General features: G+C 43.8%; 1 protein-coding gene across 9 annotated transcripts in view; it reads right to left on the reverse strand.

The window, feature by feature from the left end:
* STAT3 (signal transducer and activator of transcription 3) overlaps positions 1–24938 on the reverse strand; it is a 75042-nt gene that overhangs the window by 20250 nt on the left and 29854 nt on the right. For 4 of the 9 annotated variants that reach the window (XM_054546201.2, XM_054546199.2, XM_054546202.2 and 1 more), the window contains exons 2-10: positions 14117–14248; positions 12300–12444; positions 11294–11392; positions 5083–5178; positions 4495–4576; positions 4187–4281; positions 3859–4010; positions 332–490; positions 113–205 (exon numbers count right to left, since the gene is read on the reverse strand). In XM_054546201.2, coding sequence (XP_054402176.2) covers positions 113–205; positions 332–490; positions 3859–4010; positions 4187–4281; positions 4495–4576; positions 5083–5178; positions 11294–11392; positions 12300–12444; positions 14117–14248 — 1053 coding nt within the window. 9 annotated transcript variants of the gene reach the window in all.

Genomic DNA, 24938 nt, shown 5'->3' on the forward strand with positions numbered 1-24938 from the left:
ACTGCCTGTGACACCACACCTGGAAAGAACGACCCTGGCCACCAACTCTACCCTCCCCCTAACAGTGTCCCTCAGTAAAATCTCTACTGGAAACGCAAGTGGCGTGGCCTACCTGACTTTAGTGGTGAACTGGACGCCGGTCTTGATGACGAGGGGCCGGTCAGGATGCATGGGCATGCAGGGCTGCCGCTCTACCACAAAGGCACTGAGGAAAGAGAAGATGGGCTCACGCGCCATGGCCGCGACCAGAAGTCAGCCCGCCTCTCGCTCTACCACTTGAGTCTTTAGGTATTTTTTTAGATGAGGGAAAGGGACAAGGGTGCTAAGTTACCTTTTCATTAAGTTTCTAAACAGCTCCACGATTCTCTCCTCCAGCATCGGCCGGTGCTGTACAATGGGGTCCCCTTTGTAGGAAACTTTTTGCTGCAACTCCTCCAGTTTCTTAATTTGTTGGCGGGTCTGAAGTTGAGATTCTGCTAATGACGTTATCCTGCCAATAAATTAAGAAAGGTGCTAATTACCAAAGTGAATGTATACAGGTGAGATGGAGAAGGGGAAGGAAATACTGAAGACATGGAGACCACTACAATAAGAACGAGGAATTTTTTTACTGTGGTGAAATATACATAGCATGAAATTTACAATTTTTCATCTTAAGTTTACAGTTCAGTGACATTAAGAGGAATTTTTCACCATGTTGGGTGGATGCCGAAAAAATAAATAAAAAAAGAAAATAATTTATTATTTATTTATTTATTTTTTGAGCTGGAGTGCAGTGGTACAATCTCGGCTCACTGCAACCTCCATTTCCCGGGTTCAAGTGATTCTCCTGCCTGAGCCTCCTGAGGGATTGCAGGTGTAAGCCACTGCACCTGGCCTATTTATTTATTTTTTTTGAGACAGAGTCTCACTCTGTTGCCCAGGCTGGAGTGCAGTGGCAGAATCTCAGATCACTGCAACCTCCGCCTCCCAGGTTCAAGTGATTCTCCTGCCTCAGCCTCCCAAGTAGCTGGGATTACAGGCACCCACCACCACTCCTGGATAATTTTTGCATTTTTAGTAGAGATGGGATTTTGCCTTGTTGGCCAGGCTGGTCTTGAACTCCTGACCTCAGGTGATCCATCTACCTCAACCTCCCGAAGTGCTGGGATTACAGATGTGAGCCACCGTGCCTGGCCAGAAAATAATTTATTTTACCTTTTATTACTAGTCCCTTCCTAAAATCTCAAATTTCTAAAAGGGGGCTGGGCATACAAGAAGTATTAAAATTTATACCACTAGGAGGCATTGATGGAGTTACCATTGGAAAATGACAAGCATCTGAGCCCAGATATGCAGAACATGAAATATGGAATTTAGCACTTACTTTACTCATCCTAACTTGTCTATGAACATAAAGACTCAGAAAAAGAGATTAGACAGCTCCCAAAGATGGGTTTGAGCCAGCTCTGTCACACACTATCTGTGCAAGCTTTGCCAGGCCCTTCACCATCATGGGCCTTAGCATCCCCTTGCATGAAGAGAAGGGCTTGAACTACATGAGCCCTTCCTTTTGTTTCTTTCTTTTTTTTTTGAGACAGGGTCCCACTCTGTGGCCTAGTGCAGTGCATGATCATAGCTCACTGCCTCCTCCAACTCCTGGACATGAGTGATCCTCCTACCTCAGCTTCCTGAGTAGCTAGAACTACAGGTGTGTGCCACCATGCCTGTTTAGTTTAGTTTAGTTTTTTGAGATGGAGTCTCACTCTGTTACCCAGGCTGAAGTGTAATGGCACATGTCTAGTTTTTTAAATTTTTGTAGGAATGGGATCTCACTTTGTTGCCCAGGCTGGTCTCAAACTCCTGGGTTCAAGTGATCCTCCTGACTCTGCCTCCCAAAGCATTGGGATTTACAGGTGTGAGCCACGACACCCAATCCCCATAAGCCTTTTCAATGTCAGCCTTCAACTGATCAAAGGACATGACATAATGTTTCAAAATATTGATAACATGCACAAGGAATAAGTGAAGAGAGAGGGAGAAAAAGCTCATTAAATCTATCTCCAGGAATAGAGAATATTAGGCCAGGTGCAGTGGCTCACATCTGTAATCCCAAAAATTTGAGCGGCTGAGGCAGGTGGATCTACTAAAATACAAAAAAAATAGCCAGGCATGGTGGCATGGGCCTGTAATCCCAGCTACTTGGAAGGTTGTGGCTGAGAATCGCTTGAACCTGGGAGGAGGAGGTTGCAGTAAGCCAAGATCATGCCACTGCACTCTAACCTGGGTGACAGAGTGAGACTCTGTCTCAAAAAAAAGAAAATAGAGAAGTTTAGCATCATTCCATCATTCTTTGATGGTTTATCACTAGTGTAACAAAGACCAAAAGACCAGAAAGACAGAAAGTGAAAGGAGAGGGAGGGGGACCGCTGCAGGGATTTCTGAACTCCCCAACTCTTTTCTGGCACTTCTATCCTCCCATTCCCAGAACTTAAGCTTCTTCGTTCCCTGGTCAGGAAGCATTTAAAACTGCTTTCAGTAAATTAACAACACTCGGGGTTAGTGAGGATATGAATAGACAGGCATTCTCATGTAGAGTCGCCCTAAATTTCCAGTGCAGGCTCTGTATCTCAAGTTTCTCCTAAGGCAAGCTGGTGCAACGTGCTCACTATAGGGCCTTGCACATGAAGGGTGGGCAGTAAGATTTGCTGGATGAAGGTAGAAGTGCAGATTACAGAAAAGCATATAAAGAAAGATCCTGGGCTGGGCACGGCAGCTCACATCTATAATTCCAGAGCTTTTGAGAGGCCAAAGTGGGATGATCCCTTGAGCCCAGGAGTTTGAGACCATCCCAGGCAACAAAGTAAGACCCTGCCTCTATAAAAAATTTAAAAATTAGCCAGTTGTGGTGGTGCATGCCTGTAGTCCCAGCTACTGAGAAGGCTAAGGTGGGAAGACTGCCTGAGCCCAGGCGGTCAAGGTTCCAGTGAGCCATGATTGCATAACTGTACTCTAGACTGGGTAACACAGTGAGACCCTGACTCCAAAAAAAGAAAAAAAAAATGATCCTAATATAAACTGTATAAATTTCTATCTTTATGTGTATATACACAACATGTATATACATAATGACAGATGTCTAGATTGAGCATCAATTGAAATTTTAACTACTAGTACTGCTGATGATTTGATTTAAAAATTTTTTCTTCTCTTAATTTTCTGTATTTGAATTTTTTCCCTTAAAAAGGGCATGTGTCGTTTTAGATAACTAAAATAACTAAAATTAAAAGGTTTGTCTATCTGTTAAATATAGTTAAACCAAAAGCCTTAATTGAATTATTAAGTAAAATATACTTAAAATATAATAATGTAAATACATTTTTTAAAACAAAGTTTCTCCAAATAAAGTAAAAACTTTATTTTATTTTTATTTTTTTGAGATGGAGTCTCACTCTGTCGCCCAGGGTGGCTGGTGTGCGGTAGTAAGATCTCGGCTCACTGCAACCTCCGTATCCCAGGTTCAAGTGATTCTCCTGCCTCAGCCGCCCAGAGTAGCTGAGACTACAGGTGCACACCACCACGCCCGGCTAATTTTTTTATGTTTTTAGTAGATATGTGTTTTCACCATGTTGGCCAGGCTGGTCTCAAACTCCTGTCCTCAAGTGATCCACCCATCTTGGCCTCCCAAAGTGCTGGGATTACAGGTGTGAGCCACAGTGCCTGGCCGAAATAAAGTAAAAACTTTAATTCTTGGGCTAAATTTGAATATGGAAAAGTCCCCACGTTGGAGATATAGTACCAATTCTGTGGGCCTGCAGTTAAGATCAGAATTTAATCTAGCTTTCGAGAAAGAAAGGAAAAGCTTCTTTCATCCTTTACCAGTTTTCTAGCCGATCTAGGCAGATGTTGGGCGGGCCTCCAATGCAGGCAATCTGTTGTCGCCTCTTCCAGTCAGCCAGCTCCTCGTCCGTGAGAGTTTTCTGCACGTACTCCATCGCTGACAAAAGCCCCGCCAGCTCACTCACGATGCTCTGGTTGGAAACCAAAACAAAGTCAGAAAACATTTCCTCAGACCGTCTCTAACCACAGTCTTTAGTCAACTCCAGAGCAGGAACTTCTTAGAAACCAAGCAAGTTCTGCCACAAGATGCTGAAATCCCGCAAGTGAGCGAGACACATGGGGGAAGTGGTCCGACCGATGCCCTTACTCTCCGCATCTGGTCCAGCGCAGTGAGCATCTGTTCCAGCTGCTGCATCTTCTGCCTGGTCACTGACTGGTTGTTTCCATTCAGATCTTGCATGTCTGCGAAGGAAGAAAAAACTCCTTGACCTGAGGGAATACTCCTTGACCTGAGGGAATACTCCTGTCCTTAATGACCAGGCTCCTTTGAGCACCCATAACTCCCTTGTGCCCCGCCCGCCTTAAGATCTAAACAGAGTTAAGACAAATGAGTCTTTCAACTCAACAACACAAACTCACTTTCTAGAGATTTTAACATCTCTAATATTCACTTGCCTCCTTGACTCTTGAGGGTTTTATAGTTGAAATCAAAGTCATCCTGGAGATTCTCTACCACTTTCATTTTCTGTTCTAGATCCTGTTTAAAATAAGCAAACAAAAAAACAGAAGTAAAGAAAGATTTCCTTGGGAACAGAAAATATAAAGTTCCTGAGGAGAATTCAAATGAAGCCAAAACCTCAAAAAAGATACATGCAGGACCTGCAGGCAGTATCCCCAAGAGAAGGCTCCCTGTTGGCTGGGCGCAGTGGCTCACGCCTGTAATCCCAGCACTTTGAAAGGCTGAGTTGGGAGGATCACTTGAGCCCAGGAGTTCGTGATCAGCCTGGGCAACACAGGGAGACCCCCATCTCTACAAATTTTTTTTTTAAATTAGCTGGGCGTGGTGGTGCATGCCTGTGGTCCCCGCTACTTGGGAGGATGAGGTAGGAGGATCGCTTGGGCCTGAGAGGTCGAGGCTGCAGTGAGCTGTGATCATGCCACTGCAGCCCAGCCTGAGTGGCAGAGCAAGACCCTGTCTCAAAAAAAAAAAAAAAAAAAAAAATTAATGAAAGCTCCCTGCCCGAGGCTTGTAACTCGCATCACCTGCACTCTCTTCCGGACATCCTGAAGGTGCTGCTCCAGCATCTGCTGCTTCTCCGTCACCACGGCTGCTGTGGGGTGGTTGGCCTGGCCCCCTTGCTGCCAAAAAGGAGGTCAATGCACATGTGAACACAGAAATACGGGGAGAGGAAGAGCTCTACCCAGCTTCCATCCCACCCTAACTACCCTTCTTGTTTGGCTTGAGACGCTGCTGCCATCATGAGAGGAAGGGAGACAGAGGCAGTGGTGCTGTCACTACACAGGTGACACTACACAGGTCATACCATAAACCCCCTTATGGCACTAAGAGACCACATGTTCAGCTAAGACATGATCTATGCCTTCAAAAAGCTCATGGGCAAGTATGTCAAAAAATTCAAAACAATTTATGACAGCAGATGTTGGATGTCTACTTAAACGTGGTGTCCAGTATATTTCTGAGGGATAATAAAAAAAAGTCCTGCCCTAGGGATGAAATTCCATATTAAAAGATATTATCTTGGGGAGAAGGGGAGGCTGATACCTTGGAAAACGTCAAATAGCACATGGAAAAAGAAAAAGAAGAAAGAAGGCTGGATGTAGCAGCTCACACCTACAATATCAGCACTTGGAAAGGCTGAAGTGGGAGGACTGCTTGAGGCCAGGAGTTCAAAACTAGCCTAGTCAACATAGTGAGGCCCCATCTCGAATGAATTAATTAAAGAAATAACAAAAAATAAATAGCATATGAAACTTAAAAATTACAGGTTTGTGCCAGGCGCAGTGGCTCATGCCTGTAATCCCAGCACTTTGGGAGGCCAAGGCGGGCGGATTACCTGAGGTCAGGAGTCTGAGACCAGCCTGACCGACACGGAGAAACCCATCTCTACTAAAAATACAAAGTCAGCTGAGCTTGGTGGCACATGCCTGTAATCCCAGCTACTCAGGAGGCTGAGGCAGGAGAATCGCCTGAACCCGGGAGGTGGAGGTTGTGGTGAGCCAAGACTGCGCCATGCACTCTAGCCTGAGCAACAAGAGTAAAACTCCATCTCAAAAAAAAAAAAAAAATTACAGGCTTGGGCTGGGCATGGTAGCTCCCACCTATAATCCTAGCACTTTGGGAAACCAAGGCAGGAGGATCACTTCAGGCTGGGAGTTTGAGACCGGCCCAGGGAACATAGGGAGAGACCTCATCTCAACAAAAAAAAAAAAAAAAAAAAAAATTTTTAACTAGCTGGGCGTGGTGGCGTATACCTGTAGTTCTAGCTACTTGGGAGGCTGAGGTGGGAGGATCATTTAAGTCCAGAAGTTTGAGGCTACACTACAGCCAGTTTTATGGGCAACCATTCTCTTCCTTTCCCATGGTCCCTATCTAAGCCCACAGAATACAAACTTCTTAGGAGTTTTGGGAAGGTGACCCATGCCCCTGCTTCTTCTTCCCACAGTGACAGTGACTCATCTGATTGGTAAGATGGAGAGAAAGACTCTGTGTACACATAGATCTTCAAAGAACCCAGCACCTAAGCTGGTGCCTCCCTCCTCTCACTCTTGCCTTCCTAGGGCCCACCACAAGCAAGAGCAGCAGCCTGGTTTCTAGAAGCAGGTCTAGAGGCCTATCCCTCTGCCTTGTTGGTCATATGCAGCTGAAGCTCCATATGGATGGCTGGGGTGGGGTGGGGGTGCTGCTCTGCACACCCAGTCTCTCTACCCCAAGATCTAACTCAGGGCACAGGCATTGGAAAGCCCCTATGGTTACCAGCTCAAGCCACACTTTCCATTCTAGTTTTACCAACAATACAGCTGATGTTTTAAACTTCATTCCACTCTCATGTCTATTTCTCAAGCAGGACTACACTTAAAGGGGGAAAACGTGATTGATGATCACCCACAGAAACCCACCTCTAATACCTTTGTAAAAAACTTTATTGGCTCCCCACTGCTTCCAGCTATAAACATCTCAGGCCAACACAGAAAGCTGTTTCACACAATTGATAACTTAAACTTTCCCTCTCTGTGCCTCAGTCGCCCCAGACTCCCCACTCTTCACTGCATGCAGTGTGTTTCCACACTCCCTCCCCACCCGCTATCCACTCAGCATGGCCTGGGCTTCAGCCCAAACACACCTGAACTCACTCACCTTCAAATTCAGTTCAAATGTTTCTTTTCCTGCGAAATCTTATTCAACTTCCTTAGACAAAATGACACACATCCTCTTCTGTGTTTTTCTCACTTTGAGTGTTTGTGTACTTATAATCCCAACTAGCCTGACAGCCCCTGGTAGCAGGGATTACATCCATTCTTCTATCTTTAACCCATTCTAGACACTTAAGAGCATGCCAGGTATTGTAAACAGAAAAAATAGCAGTGAGGCCTGGGTTGAGGCCACAAATAACCAACTTATAGCTTTATATCAGAGGTTGCAAACTTTTTCTCTAAGGGACAGAGGGTAAATATTTTTGGTTTCCTGGATCATACAGTCCCTGCTACAAATTAGCCCTGCCACTGCAGCACAAAAGCAGCCACAGATAATGCATAGATAAATGAGTGTGGCTGGGTTCCGAAAAAACCTCATTCACAAAAACAAGCAGCAGGCTGGATTTGGGCCACGCTCACAGTTTGCAGATCCCTAATCCATATGATTGAAAACATCCTTGGGATAACTTTGGCTTTCCTACCTCCCATGGTAAGTTGGAGCCTCTATCCAAATTGACTTAAACCACTTATTTTTATCTTGTGGGGCAGGATAAAATACAAAGGTTTTCCTCAGCAGAAAATCCTAGTGCTGCCTGGGCAAGTGCCTGTGTGCTAACCTCTTGGGCTACAGGGCACTGCACAGTTAAGTGTTATCTACCACCTCACTCACACCTTAGCATATCAGTTTTCTGCTTAAAATTCCTCACTAGGGCCGGGCACAGTGGCTCATGCCTGTAATTCCAGCACTTTGGGAGGCCGAGGTGGGTGGATCACCTGAGGTCAGGAGTTCGAGACCATCCTGGCCAACATGGTGAAATCCCGTCTCTACTAAAAATACAAAAAATTAGCCCAGTGCGGTGGCTCATGCCTGTAATCCCAGCTACTTGGGAAGCTGAGACATGAGAATCGCTTGAACCTGGGAGGCAGAGGTTGCAGCGAGCCGAAATCGCGCCACTGCACTCCAGCCTGGGTGACAGAGTGAGACTCTGTCTCAAAAAAAAAAAAATTCTTCACTGGGTCCCCATTTCCTACAGTAATGGTGAGGGTGATGACAGTGATGTTAGCAGCAGCAGAAAGCAGTTAAATTATCTTGCACTTATGTGTCAGATACTGTTCTAAGCATTTTACATGTATGAATTAATTCTATGAAGAAGGTATTGTTATCACTCCCATTGGAGGAACAGAGAGAGTAAAAATTGTTTACTTAAGGTTACAGAGCAAGTGGCAGGGCTGTGGGTTCAAACTGAAGCAGTTGGCCCCTTGTGGTAAACTGTTAGGCATGACTAATTAAAACATCATGTGGCCTTGACTAGCTCGTCTTCCCCGACCCAATCAGATGCTGAACTTTCTACACTTCTCCTAAGAATACACACGTTTCTGTTTCTGTCTTTGAACATGATGTTTCTGCCTGGAGAGCTCTTTCTCATCAGTTGATGAGCCCAGGAGTTCAACACCAGCCTGGGAAACATGGCAAGAGCCCATCTCTACCAAACAAAAAAAAAAAATTAGCTGCGCAGGGTGGCATGTGCCTGTAGTCCCAGCTACTCATGAGGCTGAGGCAGGAGGATCGCTAGGGCCCAGGTGGTTGAGGCTGCAGTGAGCTGTGATCATACCACTGCACTCCAGCCTGGGTGACAGCATGAGACTGTCTCAAAAAAAAAAAAAAAAGGTTACAAAGGTAAATTTGAAATGTAATGTTATGTGTATTTCACCACAATTTTTTAAAAAGCAGGGGGTCAGGGAGAAAAAGAAAAAATGTCCCTGATTATAGGATGTTAAAGAAGGTAAAACCCCTCACAGAAAGTAAAAAAGTCTCCTATGACCAACTACTTTAATGATTTAGTATATATGTTTCCAGATATTTTCCCATACATACGAATAGTATATGCAAATTGCATACATTTAGTTTTACTACTATGAATCAGATCTTTCTTTTTTTTTTTTTTTTTTTTCTTCCAGACGGAGTCTCGCTCTGTCGCCCAGGAGTGCAGTGGCGCAATCTTGTTTCACTGCAACCTCCGCCTCCCAGGTTCAAGTGGTTCTCCTGCCTCAGCTTCCCAAGTAGCTGGGACTACAGGTGCGTACCACCACACCCAGCTAATTTTTGTATTTTTAGTAGAGATGGGGTTTCATCATGTTAGCCAGGATGGTCTCAATCTCTTGACCTCGTGATCTGCCCACCTTGGCCTCCCAAAGTGCTTGGATTACAGGCATGAGATATCGTGCCTGGCCCAGATCTTTACTTTCATTACATCTTCTAACAGGTTACTGCTGCTACTGAATAGGGGAACTGCAGATTCTAAAAACATTTATCTTGTATACAATGGCCTTTCTAAACCTTGCTAGTTCCAATTGTTACTGTTAGTTTTGTTTCTCTTGGATCTTCGATGAAGACCTATCTATCTGTAAATAATAAGAGTTCTGTCCCTTGCTTTCCAATATTTGTACCCTCATTTCTTTTTCTTTTTGCATAGGCTGGATCCCTCAGAAAAGTATCAATGGTAAAAGACATCCTTATCTTTTGCTGTTTTTACTGAGAATAGTGTTTCACCACTGTGCATCGTGCTCCCTTTGGCTTCTGATAAATATTCTTTCTTGTGTTTAGAAAGATCCTTAATTAAGCCGGGCGCGGTTGCTCACGCCTGTAATCCCAGCACTTTGGGAGGCCGAGGCGGGCGGATCACGAGGTCAAGAGATCCAGACCATCCTGGCTAACACGGTGAAACCCCATCTCTACTAAAAATACAAAAAATTAGCTGGGTGTGGTGGCACGCACCTGTAGTCCCAGCTACTTGGGAGGCTGAGGCAGGGGAATAGCTTGAACCTCGGAGGCAGAAGTTGCAGTGAGCTGAGATCATGCCACTGCACTCCAGCCTGGCAACAGAGCAAGACTCTGTCTCAAAAAAAAAAAAAAAAAGGCCGAGCGTGGTGGCTCATGCCTATAATCCCAGCACTTTGGGAGGCTGCAGCCAGTGGATCATAAGGTCAGGAGATCAAGACCATCCTGCCTAACAAGGTGAAACCCCATCTGTACTAAAAAAAAATACAAAAAAGTAGCCGGGCGTGGTGGCCACATCTGTAGTCCCAGCTACTCGGGAGGCTGAGGCAAGAGAATCGCTTGAACCTGGGAGGCGGAGGTTGCAGTGAGCCAAGATGGCGCCACTGCACTCCAGCCTGGAAGACAGAGAGAGACTCTGTCTCAAAAAAAAAAAAAGAGAGATGAGGTCTCGCTATGTTGCCGCAGCTGCTCTCGAACTCCTGAGGCTCAGGCAATCTGTCCATCTCAGCCTCCCAAAGTGCTGGGATTACAGGCGTGAGCTACTACACCTGGCTGTTTTTTAGGTTTTGATATGAGGATTTTTCCAGCCTCATAAAATAAGCTGAAAACATCTCTTGTTTTCCTATACTTTGGAAAAGTTTGAATGATATTGGAATAATCTGTACTATGAAAGTTTGTCAGAACAGGCTGGGCACGGTGGCTCACGCCTGTAATCCCAGCACTTTGGGAGGCTGAGGGGGGCGGATCACCTGAGGTCAGGAGTTCGAGACCAGCCTGACCAACATGAAGAAACCCCCGTCTCTACTAAAAATACAAAATTAGCTGGGCGTGGTGGCACACGCCTATAATCCCAGCTACTCGTGAGGCTGAGGCAGGAGAATCACTTGAACCCTGGAGGTGGAGGTTGCAGTGAGCCAAGATCATGCCATTGCACTCTAGCCTGGGTAACAAGAGCAAAACTCTGTCTCAAAAAAAAAAAAAAAAAAAAGAAAGAAAGAAAGTTTGTCAGAACAAAACAAAACTTTTAAACCATTGAGTCTGTTGGATTCTTTTGGTGGAACTTTCTTTTTTTTAGAGTTTTTCAATGTATTTTGGGGGGTGGAACTTTCTTTTTTTTAGAGTTTTTCAATGTATTTTTATGATTATTGATCTATTTAATTTCTTTTCCTTCTTTTTTAGTAGATCTAATAATTTCTCTCATTATAAAGTTGTTTGATTTTCCATTCCTCCCAGACCAGGGATTTGTTTTGTCTCAGGTCTCACCTGGGCTGCAGTGGCTGCAGTCTGTAGGAGGCGTGATTCTTCCCACAGGCACCGGGCCACAATCCGGGCAATCTCCATTGGCTTCTCAAGATACCTGCTCTATAAGTAGGAGAGAAAGAGAATGAAAATCAGCAGCAGACCATGGAGATGTGGACTGAACTGTGGCACATTAAAACTAATGTATTCATCAAGGAAAGCATTTACTCTAGGAAACAACGGAACAAAGGCTTCAGAGCCTGGGTGAAGGCTGTCTGTCGGGGGGGGGGCGAAGGGGAGGTCGTTACTATTTCTGTAACAGAAGGCACATTAGCCTGAGTCTTTTTTTTTTTGAGACTGGCTCTCACTCTGTCCGCCAGGCTGGAGTGCAGTGGCACAATCACGGCTTATTGCAGCTTCGACCTCCCAGGCTCAAGCAATTTTCTCACCTCAGCCTTCTGAGTAGCTGGGACTATAGGTGCATGCCACCACAGCCGGCTAGTTTTTTTTTTTAATTTCTGTAGAGATGGTGTCTTGTTATGCTGCCCAAGCTGGTCTCAAAACTCCTGGGCTCAAGCAATCCTCCCACCTCAACCTCCTAAGGTGTTGGGATTACAGGCGTGAGCCACCGTGCCTGGCCTTGTCTGAGTCTTTACACAGTATGCTATCCTGGTCTTGCAGGGAAGTTACTGACCTAGTCGAGAAGTATCCCATTATGGTCAAACCTTTAACATGTAACAGTGAGAGTCATCTTCATATCAGTGGACCCGGTTAACATGCTAACATGTATGATTAACATAACAATCACTTTATTACTTCAACTATGACAAGAGAAGTGATTCTCAGGCAATGATGCTCACGGCTAAGTATACAGAGCTTTGAGAAAGGGCTAATTACTTCTCCTGTGATTGAAAATACAAGATAGATTCTCGTTCCTTAGCCAAATGAGAAAAGAAATGCTTCCAGGAAAGAATGCTAACACCTGACTCTGCGGGTCCTGTTTCTCCTTGTCCTCAGTTTCTCATCATACCTGAAGAAACTGCTTGATTCTTCGTAGATTGTGCTGATAGAGAACATTCGACTCTTGCAGGAAGCGGCTATACTGCTGGTCAATCTCTCCCAGGAGATTATGAAACACCAAAGTGGCATGTGATTCTTTGCTGGCCGCATACGCCCTAGGAAAAGGAAGAATGATAAAGAATGGCTCTGAAGCCGACGCATACACACAAACACGGAAATCACCATCAAGATAGAGGAAAACAAAAACAAAAACAAAGCAAACCTGATGCTATAACCCATTCATCATGTTAGATTCTTCTTGCTCAGCAATAAAATGCCATCAATTTAATAATTATTAACAATTATTCCAGGCCAGGCACGGTGGCTCACGCCTGTAATCCCAGCACTTTGGGAGGCCAAGGCAGGCGGATCACCTAAGGTCAGGAGTTCCAGACCAACCTGGCCAACATGGTGAAACTCTGTCTCTACTAAAAATAAAAAATTAGCCAGGTGTGGTGGTGGGCCCCTGTAATCCCAGCTACTCGGGAGGCTGAGGCAGGAGAATCGCTTGAATCCAAGAGGCAGAGGTGCAGTGAGCCGAGATCGTACCACTGCACTCCAGCCTGGGCTAGAGCCAGACTCTGTTTCAAAAAAAAAAAAAACCCACAAAACAAAAAAACAATTATTCCAGATATTATTATCCACTCTCATAATCTGTTGTATTTGTAAAATATTTGAGCAAAGTAGACAGATACGCTGTTTTGCTTTAAACTTTCAATTAACTCTGGTCAGATTTATTAGTACAAATAAGTAATCCCAGGCTGGGATGGCCTGTCTCCAACATCTGTCAATCACCTCCTGGCCTTTCACCAAATCAGAGTATGCATTCTGGAAAAAACAGGTCATATTAACACTGGCCTGAGTTAAACCAAAATCAGTAGGTGAGCCTGAGCATATTAAAGTGAAGGAAATAGTTGCTAGACGTCTGTGCCATTATCTCCTCTGTGAATGGAATCTATTTCCCTTATCCTGTGATCTAGTTTGGATCTACATCCCTGCCCAAATCTCATACTGAAATGTAACCCCCACTGTTGGAGGTGGGTCCTTGTGGAAGGTGACTGGATCATGGGGGTGGGTTTCTCATGAATGGTTTAACACCATCCCTGTTGATACTGTCCTTGTATCAGTGAGTTCTTGTGAGATCTGATCGTTTAAAAGTGTGTGGTGCCTCCGCCTTGCTCTCTTGCTCTTGCTCTGGCCATGTGACCTGCCTGCTCCCCCTCTGCCTTCTGCCATGATTGGAAGCTTGCTGAGGCCTCCCCGGCAGCAGATGCTGCTATGCTTCCTATACAGCCTGCAGAACTATGAGCCGATTAAACCTCTTTTCTTATAAATTACCCAGTCTCAGGTATTTCTTTATAGCAAATTGAGAACAGACTAATACATCCCTGTGTCTCCTTCCTTTAACTAAAGGGGAATTACAAGTATCAACCCAAAGTTCTACCTATGACAGAATTCACATTCAGAGAAAAAATATGTCTACCGCATTACTGGATTATCAGAATATATAGAGGATCTGCCCAAGTAAATGAGGTCCAAATCAACCTTCAAGACATCCACCACCATACAGGCGGTTTCAATGTGTCAAAGACAGTTGCCCACAGCCCTTCTAATATAAAAAAGGCTTTACAAGACCAAAGGGTGCCACTTTATCTCCTGATCTCATTTTCCCCATCACCTGTACCCATACATTTTTTAATGAAACAGCAAAGCATGACATTAGGAGTTCATGTCTCTTGACTCAAACCAAAACCTAACAATTTGGAGAGTCTCTTAAGAAGGACTTACCAATCTTGACTCTCAATCCAAGGGGCCAGAAACTGCCGCAGCTCCATTGGGAAGCTGTCACTGTAGAGCTGATGGAGCTGCTCCAGGTACCGTGTGTCAAGCTGCTGTAGCTGATTCCATTGGGCCATCCTGCTAAAATCAGGGGTCCCAACTGTAAACCAAAGTGTGCATATGGTCACCACAAGTCCCAGTAGGGGTAAACAATCTAGAAGTAGCCATTGCCCAACACAGGTGTCAGGTCTGCGACTAGGGATAAAGATGCTAGGGGAGGACCCTGCTTCTTTCTCCCAGTTTATTTTATTTTTAAAAAATGGAGATGGGGTCTCTATTTTTTGCCTGTTGCCCAGGGTGGCCTTGAACTCCTGGACTCAAGTGATCCTCCCACCTTGGCCTCCCAAAGTGCTGAGATTACAGGCATAAGCCAACACACCCAGCCTGTTTCTCCCAGTTTAGAACAATACAAACACATTCACAATCCCCACCTTGGGATAATCACAGCTCCTTTTATTTTTATTATTTTTTAAAGACAGAGTCTTGCTCTGTGGCCCAGGCTAGAGTGCAATGGCATGATCATGGGCTCAAGAGATCCTCCTCCCTCAGCCTCCCGAGGAGCTGGGACTATAGGCACACACCACCATGCCACACTCATTTTTTAAAAAATGTTTTGTGAGACAAACAAAACATGCCCAGGCTGGTCTTGAACTCCTGGGCTCAAGTCATCCTCCTGCCTCAGCTTCCCAAAGTGCTGGGATTACATATGTGAGCCACCCCATCTGGCCACACATCTCTTTTATACTGGGATGACAAGTGGCTATTATGCCAGGTTCTAGAATCCATTATCTACCAGAGGTGTGTGAAATTAAAAAATTACTTAACTCCCAGATTTCTATTCCCTTACCTATAAAATAGAGATAATAATTCCCACGCCTCAGGGGTATTGAGATATTCCTACAGCATCCAGCTCAGTGCATGGCACATAACAGATGCCCAACAAATGTCGGTTCCTTTCTTTCTACTCCACAGCCCTTTTAGTTATACACAGTAAACCTGTACTGTGACCAAAATGTAGAAATTGGATGTTTGGGGTGGGGGGACAGACAGCTAATTCCAAGACTACAGGTTTAAAAGTATAAATGAGAATTCAGGAAGATCTGCCCGAGATTCTCCTACTCAACAAATAGTAACTATTTAAAAAATTGCTTAGTCTGGGACAACAGAGAAGGAAAGAAAAATGCCAGGCATAAAAGTTGTCCCAGGTTCAGGAACATCGCAGTGAAATGCTCTGGTATGAGAAACCCAGCCAGCTAATTACCTGTAATCCTCTTTCTGAATAGCATCGGTCATGGAAATACCAATAGAGGCCAAGTCGTTTTAAGAAGTTCTAAAATTAGGCCGGGCGCAGTGGCTTACGCCTATAATCCCAGCACTCTGGGGATTATATATATATATAATATATATATATATCCCAAGGCGGGCAGATCACCTGAAGTCGGGAGTTCGAGACCAGCCTGACCAACTTGGAGAAACCTTGTCTCTACTAAAAACACAAAATTAGCCAGGTGTGGTGGCGCATGCCTGTAATTACAGCTACTCAAGAGGTTGAGGCAGGAGAATTGCTTGAACCCAGAAGGCGGAGGTTGAGGTGAGCTGAGATTGCGCCACTGCATTCCAGTCTGGGCAACAAGAGCAAAACTCTGTCTCAAAAAAAAAAAAAAAAAAAGGAGAAGTTCTAAAAATAATTACAAGTCAGAGCCAAAGATGAAGGTAGGTACAGACCGAGGTCCAATGAGATGGTTCTCTGGGATAGTGAGAACATTTAATGAGAGACTGAACACACGCAAACATACTAGAGTTTTTGATTTTCAGAGAAGGCACGAAGAAGCACCTAGTTAGCACTGGCTCTTTCATAAAAATGACTGAGCAAACCGGAAACAAAACCAGCAGGTCTTCTGTTCTCAAGGCAGCAAGTGTAATGGAATGAAAGGTGCGATCGTGGAACCTCTAACTCCTGCAACCTCTAACTCCTGCAACCTCTAACTCCTGGGCTCAGGCAATCTCCTTATTCAGCCTCCCAAGCAGCTGGGAGTACAGGCAGCATCGCTGCACCTGGCTAATTTTTTAAAAAAAATTTTTGTAGCGACAGGGTCTCACTGTGTTGCCCAGGCTGGTCTCGAACTCCTGGGCTTAAGCAATCCTCCTGCCTCAACCTCCCAAAGTGCTGGGATTACAGGCGTGAGCGACCGTGGCTGGCCTGGGATCAGGTTTTCTGACAGAACCTGAGAGGGCTGCACTTCTCCCTCCCTCTTTGGGGGACAGACTCAGAATACCCCTCTTGCTACTGTGAAGACGGCTGGTGGAGCTCTCAAGCATATATTCAGGGAAGTGCAGGTAGTACCTCCCAGCAGTCTTTACATTGAATAATTAATAATCTAAGGCAGCAGCATCCAACAGAAATAGAATACAAGCCACATATGCATTTTAAATTTTCTGGTAGCCATACTTAAAAAGTTAAAAGAGGCTGGGTGCAGTGGTTCACGCCTATAATCCCAGCACTTTGGGAGGCCAAGGCGGGCGGATCATGAGGTCAGGAGATCGAGACCATCCTGGCCAATATGGTGAAACCCCGTCTCTACTAAAAATACAAAAATTAGCTGGGTGTGGTGGTGCATGCCTTCAATCCCAGCTACTAGGGAGGCTGAGGCAGAAGAATGGCTTGAACCCGGGAGGAGGAGGTTGCAGTGAGCCGAGATCGTGCCACTGTACTCCAGCCTGATGACATAACGAGACTCCATCTCAAAAAAAAAAATAAAAGAAACAGGTGAAATTAATTTTAATGTATTTTATTTCATTTAATATATCCAAAATGTTATTTCAACATATGATCATACAAAACATATTATTATTTATTTATTTATTTATTTTTTGGAGACAGGCACTCTGTCACCGAGGCTGGAGTGCAGTGGCTCAATCACAGCTCACTGTAGCCTCAACTTCCCGGCTCAAACGATCCTCCCACCTCAGCCTCTCAAGTAACTGGGACTACAGATGCGCACCACATCTGGCTAATTATTTTTGTAGAGACGGGGTCCCACTGTGTTGCCCAGGCTGGTCTCGAACTCCTAGACTCATGCATCTCAGCCACCCAATGTGCTGAGAGTATAGGCTTGAGCCACCGTGTCCAGCCCACAAAAACTATTAATGAGATACTTTACACTCTTTTTTTGCTAAGAAGTTTTCTAAATCTCCTGTGTACTTTACATGGGCAGCACAGCTCCAAGGTATTTTCCCTCCTCCTGCATCAAGGGCTTAAATTCCACTGGTGAAAAAGCTCGGTAAAGCAAATAGAGAGAATGTCAGAATAAGGTATTTGCCCCAGTTAGGACAATATGCTTCTATAAATTAACTAAATATTCCAACAATGTTACTTTGTTGTTGTTGTTTTTGAGATGGAGTCGCCTAGGCTGGAGTGCAGTGGTGCAATCTCAACTCCCTGCAACCTCCGTCTCCCGGGTTCAAGCGATTTTCCTGCCTCAGACTCCCAAGTAGCTGGATTATAGGCATGCACCACCAGGCCCAGCTAATCTTTTTTTTGTATTTTTAGTAGAGACAGGGTTCACCATGTTGCCTAGGCTGGTCTTGAACTCTTATCAGTTCAAGACCAGTCTGGCCAACACAGTGAGATCCTGCTTATAATTAATTAATTTAAACATGTAGGCTGGGCATGGTGGCTCACACCTGTAATCCCAGAACTTTGGGAGGCCAAGGCGGGTGGATCACAAGGTCAGGAGTTCAAGACCAGCCTGGCCAACATAGTGAAACCACGTCTCTACTAAAAATACAAAAATTAGCCGGGCATGGTGGTGGCCACCTGTAATCCCAGCTACTCGGGAGGCTGAGGCAGGAGAATCACTTGAACCTGAGAGGCGGAGGTTGTAGTGGGCCGAGATCGCACCACTGCACTCCAGCCTGGGCAACAGAGCAAGACTCCGTCTCAAAAAAAAAAAAAAAAAAAAGCAATATTACTTGCCTCCTTCCACCCTAAGATTCACCTGCCACAGGACAGATGCTGCCTGGGCAGTAGTACAGGTACACTAAGAACTAGCTGGAGTAAAAGCAGTGGCTGACGTGCATGCTATATGCTGAAGCATTGCAACCATGGCATGTATTGATTGCCCTCCAAAAGAAATCAAAAGCCATTAGATCTCTCTTACAATATTTGCATTAGGGCCAAGTTAAAATCTGCCTCACATGGAGGTTGCAGTGAGCCAAGATTGTGCCTCTGCACTCCAGCCTGGGCGACAGAGCGAGACGTCTCAAAAAAAAAAAAAAAAACTGCCTCATAGACTAAAAGCATCATGACTTGACTTATGCTATGCAAGAACTGATGTGCATACAAAGAAATCTGCATAATATGCCAATTTATGTAGATTCTATTGCATACAAATTTACTGAAACTCTAAATCTACACAGTCCAGTATGGAGTCACTAGCCACATGTGGCTACTGAGTACTTGAAATGTGGCTGCTTCAAACTGAAATATGCTATCAATATAAAATACACACTGGATTTTGAGGACTTAGTGAAAAACAAAAGAATGTAAAGTATCTTGTTCATGTTGAAATGATAATATTTTAGATATATTGGGTTAAATAAAATATATTATTAAAATTAACTTCACCCATTTCTTTTTACTTCTTTTAATATGGCTACTAGAAAACTTAACATTGGTAGGGCATGGTGGCTCACGCCTATAATCCCAGCACTTAGGGAGGCCGAGGCATGTGGATCACCCGAGGTCAGGAGTTTGAGACCAGACTGGCCAACATGGCAAAGCTCCATCTCTACTAAAAATACAAAAATTAGCTGGGTGTGGTGGCACATGCCTGTAGTCCCAGCTACTCAGGAGGCTGAGGCAGGAGAATTGCTTGAACCCGGGAGGCGGAGGTTGCAGTGGGCCAAGATCGTGCTATTGCACTCCAGCCTGGGTGACAGAGTGAGACTCCATATCAAAAAAAGAAAAAAAGAAAGAAAGAAGAGAAAAGAAAAGAAAAGAGAAAAGAAAAGAAAACTTAACATTACATATGTGACTTGGATCTTATTTTTATTGAACACTGCTACTCTAGACAATGTAGCCAAAAAGTGGTGGTTCTCCTAAAAAAAATGATTTAAAAAAAGAACCATCTGCTTTTTCTAATAAACTCCAGTGTTTAAAATTAATTTTAAAAACAGACTTTATTTTTTGAGACAGGGTCTCTCTCTGTCACCCAGGCTGGAGTGCAGTGGCAAATACAGATCACTGTAACCTCCAACTCCTGGGCTCAAGCAATCCACCTAACTCAGGGATCTGAGTAGCTGGGACTAGGGGCACAAGCCACAATGTTCAGCTAACTTTTTGTAGTTTTTGTAGAGACAAGGTCTCACTTTGTTGCCCAGACTGATCTTGAACTCCTGGCCTCAAGCGATCCTCCCATCTCAGCCTCCCAAAGTGCTGGGACTGCAGGCATGAGGCATCATGCCCAGCCAAAAATAGACTATTTAATTATTTGTCTTGGATACAAATGCAGAGGCATCACAGTCTACTCCCTGAAGATCCAAGTTAAACCATGAAACAGTATCCCACTATACCTGCTCCATCATAGATTAACACTGGGGTCATGCATGAATATTTGCATTTTCAAACTAACATATCCTAAAAACGTGTTAAGTTATTGAAAATTATCTGATTCATTTCCAGTATATAACTAAGGATTTTTTGGTTGTTGCTGTTCTTATTTTTAGCTGGGGACAGAGGAGGGCTAGTAAGTAGTACAATAATTGTGTTATTTCTTTTTTTTTTTTTTTTTTTTTTGAGATGAAATACTGTCACCCGGGCTGGTGTGCAGTGGGGCGATCTCGACTCACTGCAGCCTCCACCTCCCAGGTTCAAGCGATTCTCCTGCCTCAGCCTCCTGAGTAGCTGGGACTACAGGCATGAGCCACCACGCCCGGCTAATTTTTGTATTTTTAGTAGAGACGGGGTTTCACTATGTTGGCCAGGCTGGTCTCGAACTCTTGACCTCGTGATCCGCCTGCCTCGGCCTCCCAAACTGCTGGGATTACAAGCGCAAGCCATGGCACCCGGCCTGTGTTATTTCTTAAAACAGAAACCAGCTAGTAGTTTTTTCCATAAAATTAAAGCACCAGGCTGGGCACGGTGGCTAACACCTATAATCCCAGCACTTTGGGAGGCTGAGGTGGACGGATCACAAGATCAGGAGTTCGAGATCAGCCTGGCCAATATAGTGAAACCCCGTCTCTACTAAAAATTCAAAAATTAGCCAGGTGTGATGGTGGGTGCCTGTAGTCTCAGCTACTTGGGATGCTGAAGCAGGAGAATTGCTTGAACCTGGGAGGCAGAGATTGCAGTGAGCCGAGATCGTGCCATTGCACTCCAGCCTGGGCAACAGAGTGAGACTCTGTCTCAAAAAAAAAAAAAAAAGGAAGGCACTAGGGCACCAAGAATGACTGATTTTATGTTTTACTTCTTAGTCTAATCACCATAGGTAATACTTTAATAGCTATTCTACATGGGGAAAAAAAAGTATAACTTAAAGCCAAAGACCAGGTAGTATTTTCAAGGAGAGAATATGCAAATACTTCCATAGTCTTCTCCTTATAGGCTGCTTAGCTACAAACCATATTTAATTAACAGCAGTCACAGGAGATGACTAGCCAAAGTGTCTAGGAAAATCACTGCCAAGCAGCTTTACTGTAACTGTTTTACTGGAAAAGACCTCAAAAAGCCCATGTTATTTCACAATTTCAATTTTGGTTTTTCAAATTACAAGTTAATCTAAAGAACTCCACTAAGTTCTAACTACATTACTTCATATCTACGGAATAATTCTAAGCCTGAGGGTTTTTAAAAAAATTTTATTAGACATTCTAGAATTGGGCAACACTTCATTCAATGCCATAGGATGAATGTTCTCCCCAAGGCTGTGACTTAATAACTACTTCTTTGAGCCCCAGAACACACAAAGTTATGTGAGGAACAACTTGAGTGCCAAGTACCATTCTGGGTGCATAAGAGAGAAGACAATTCATTACTCTATATAGGCTGCCTTAGGACATTATATGGGGCTCAATTCAAAGGATTTACTCAGGTTAAGTCAGCAGATAGTAGATGCTACTGTACAAAGGCGAGGTGGGTGTAATCCTGTTTTCTATAACTGAAGAGAAAAGAAAAAAATGAAACAGCAAGTCATCAAAGACTTTTTGGACTTTTCAAAACAGGAATTTCTCAGCCCCTTGGGGATAAACTACCAACAGCAAGTCATAAAACAAACAACTATTGTCTAATGGGGAACTTATTACTGTAAAGAGGACTGAAAAAGTCTGTCCAAAGTTACAGTTCTCATTTATATACTTGAATCTAATGAAACCAAAGGATATATTGAGAAACGCAGTCAAGACCACTTACAAAAGGGATTTACTACACAGCTTCATAAAACTTTTTAAAGTTAAGACTTGTACTTCACATCTATGCACTAGCGGATTTACAACGAGGGTGAGGGAAGGTGGAAAGAGAGGCGAAAATCAGGCTCATACACTAATCCAGAACAGAAAGTGATCTAAAGATAATTTCTGTTCCACTTTGCAATGTGTCATGACATTTTCCTTTGGGTACCACCTATACTTTTATTATAAATACATGCATTTTAAATAGAGCATACCTGTGTTGTATCTGCTGCCTACACTAATCTCTTCTTTGCCATCAAGAAAGGCCCAGTGATCAAGGCAACCAAAGTATAAAGTAACACAGAAGATTTCTTGCACTGAATTCTATAGGAACCAGTCCTTTTAAGAGATATGTTTGAAAGATTATAAAATAATGTTCACTGTGGAAAATTTAGAAAAATATAAAAAAGAAAATAAAAGATAAAAACATCCATATCCCACCATCCCACTATCCAGAACAAAAACTGACATGTTGCCAGGTGTGGTGGCCTGTGACCCCAGCACTTTGGGAGGCTGAGGCGGGAGGATCACTTGAGGCCAGGAAGTCAAGGCTGCAGTGAGCTGTGATTGCACCACTGTACTCCAGCTTGGGTGACACAGCGAGACCCTGCCTCTGAAAAAAAAAAATTGACATGTTGATGTAATTCCTTTAAATCTATTTCAGAATGTGTGTGTGTGTGTGTGTATATATATATATTTTTTTACATTGGAGTCATAGCATTAATACAGCTGCATATTCTTTTAAAGTTTATTGTGTAGTAAACATTTTTCTATGAAAAGAGTATTGTGTTTGTTTGTTTGTTCAAATAGAGTGGAGGTCTTGTTATGCTGCCCAAGCTGGTCTCAAACTCCTGGTCTCAAGCGACCCTCCTGTTTTGGCCTCCCAAAGTGCTAGGATTACAGGCGTGAGCCACAGTACCTGGCCTGAAAAGAGATATTTTGTTGTTGTTGTTGTTGTTGTTGTTGTTTGAGACAGAATCTCACTCTGTTGCCCAGGCTAGAGTGCAGTGGCACCATCTTAGCTCACTGCAACCTCCATCTCCTGAGTTCAAGTGATTCTCATGCCTCAGCCTCTGGAGAAGCTGGGACTACAGGCGTGCGCCACCATACCCAGCTAATTTTTGTATTTTTAGTAGAGACGGCGCTTCACCATGTTGGCCAGGCTGGTCTCAAACTCCTGACCTGAGGTGATCTGCCTGCCTCAGCCTCCCAAAGTGCTGGGATTACAGGTTTGAGCCACTGCGCCTGACCTGAAAAGAAATTTTTATTTAAAGCACACAAAAGAACTATTTTGTTTCTATTGGTGTTTTCAATACAACACTGCTAATCCCACTGAGGGCCACATAATTTATTTAGATTTGCAAACCCCAATTTATTTGTTCTCACCATACCACGTTCTAAAAATAATCTGAAGTATCTGCAAGTAGATTAGGAAGGAAAAAAATGAGAAAAGTAAGAGAAAGCAATTCATGCTAGAGAAAAACACTCAATCTTCATAAAATTTTCACCACAGGATAAACAGCATAATGGATGACAGAGAGTCCACATTAAAATACTGTAGGCCAGGTGCAGTGGCTCACGCTTGTAATCCTTGGGAGGCTGAGGAGGGTAGGTCACCTGAGGTCAGGAGTTCGAGACCAGCCAGGCCAACATGGCAAAAGCCTGTCTCTGCTAAAAATACAAAAATTAGCCAGGCATGGTGAAATACACCTGTAATCCCAGCTACTTGGGAGGCTGAGGCAGGAGAATCATTTGAACCTGCGAGGCAGAGGTTGCAGTGAACCGAGATGGTGCCACTACACTCCAGGCTGGGCGACAAGAGCAAAACTCCATCTTGAAAAATAAATTAAATAAATAAATAAATAAATACTATACCTTTAAACTATTAGAGTCATTCAAAATTTAACCGTTCATAATTACTCTAGACATTAAGAATGGAATTTCAAGTTTAAAAGATAACTCAAAATAAGTACGCTTATATAGTAAGCACACAGTTTCATAGTTTTAAGTCCAAATAATACCTTCATAAGATTTAAGACTAGATACTTGCAATAAGAAGTCTATATATAAATCTAGTTTTGATTTCCTAAAGAGACAAAATATTAACACTTGAGTGCCCAATCTGAAACAAATTACTATAATTACTGTAATGTTCAATTACATATAACAGGATTTGCTTTAAAATTAAAAACCAATGAAGATCAAGCTTGTAAAAATGAACATCAACCTATAAGAAAACTTGAGTTATAGTTCCCTACTAATATGACAAAATTTGAATATATGAAAGAAGTAAAGGCCAGGCATGGTGGCTCATGCCTATAATCCTAGCACTTTGAGAGGCCAAGGTGGAAGAGGGATCGCTCGAGCTCAGGAGTTCAAGACCGGCCTGGGCAACACAGTGAGACCTTGCCTCTACAAAAGATTTTTTAAAAATTAGCCTAGCATGGTGGCCCATGCTTGCAGTCCCAGCAGTCCCATGGAGGCTGAGGCGGGAGGATCACTTGAACAGACTGAGGCTGCAGTGAGCTGTGATCATACCACTGCACTCCAGCCTGGGTGACAGAGCTAGACCCCATCTCTAAAGAAGGAGCAAGAGCTTAACAAACCTAACTCCCTCTAAATTCAAAGTAACAAACATGATTTGTCAATTACTGAGTGCACAGTTGATTGTTAAAGCTGCCTAAGAACAGGTCTGAGCTCTACAAAAACTAAAATTAAAACAAGAAAACCCACAAAACGGACCAAATTTGTACATCAGATGACCTCCCCACTTGGGAACACTTCCACTTCCCCAACCAGACACATTCCTCTGTATCAGTGTGGTGTGAGGGAAAGGACAGTAGAGACGGGAGCTGGATGGGCCTGGGTGCAAAACCTTGCCTGACATTTATTAGCTATTTGTCTTTGGGAATGGTATTTGACTACCAAATAGGCTTTCTCTTCAGTAAAACAGGGAACTCTTTCTCCTTTGAAGAACTGTTGTAAAGTTAAAATCAATAATGGTTGTACAGCATCCCTCTGTACTGGTGCTGCTGGTGCCAGATCCTCAGAGCTGCAGTTATTGTTCCTTTTTGTTCCTTTCCCCCAGGGTCTCCCTTTAATGGACATTTCTTACCTTTTTTATTTTTTATTTTTTTTTTTGAGATGGAGTCTTGCTCTGTTGCCCAGGCTAGAATGCGGTGGGCACAATCTCAGCTCACTGCAAGCTCCGCCTCCCGGGTTCACGTGATTCTCCTGCCTCAGCCTCCCCAGTAGCTGGGACTCCAGGCGCCCGCCACCACGCCCAGCTAATTTTTTATATTTTTAGTAGAGATGGGGTTTC

Source organism: Pongo abelii, chromosome 19 (assembly GCF_028885655.2).
Source record: "Pongo abelii isolate AG06213 chromosome 19, NHGRI_mPonAbe1-v2.0_pri, whole genome shotgun sequence".
Taxonomy (NCBI): domain Eukaryota; kingdom Metazoa; phylum Chordata; class Mammalia; order Primates; family Hominidae; genus Pongo; species Pongo abelii.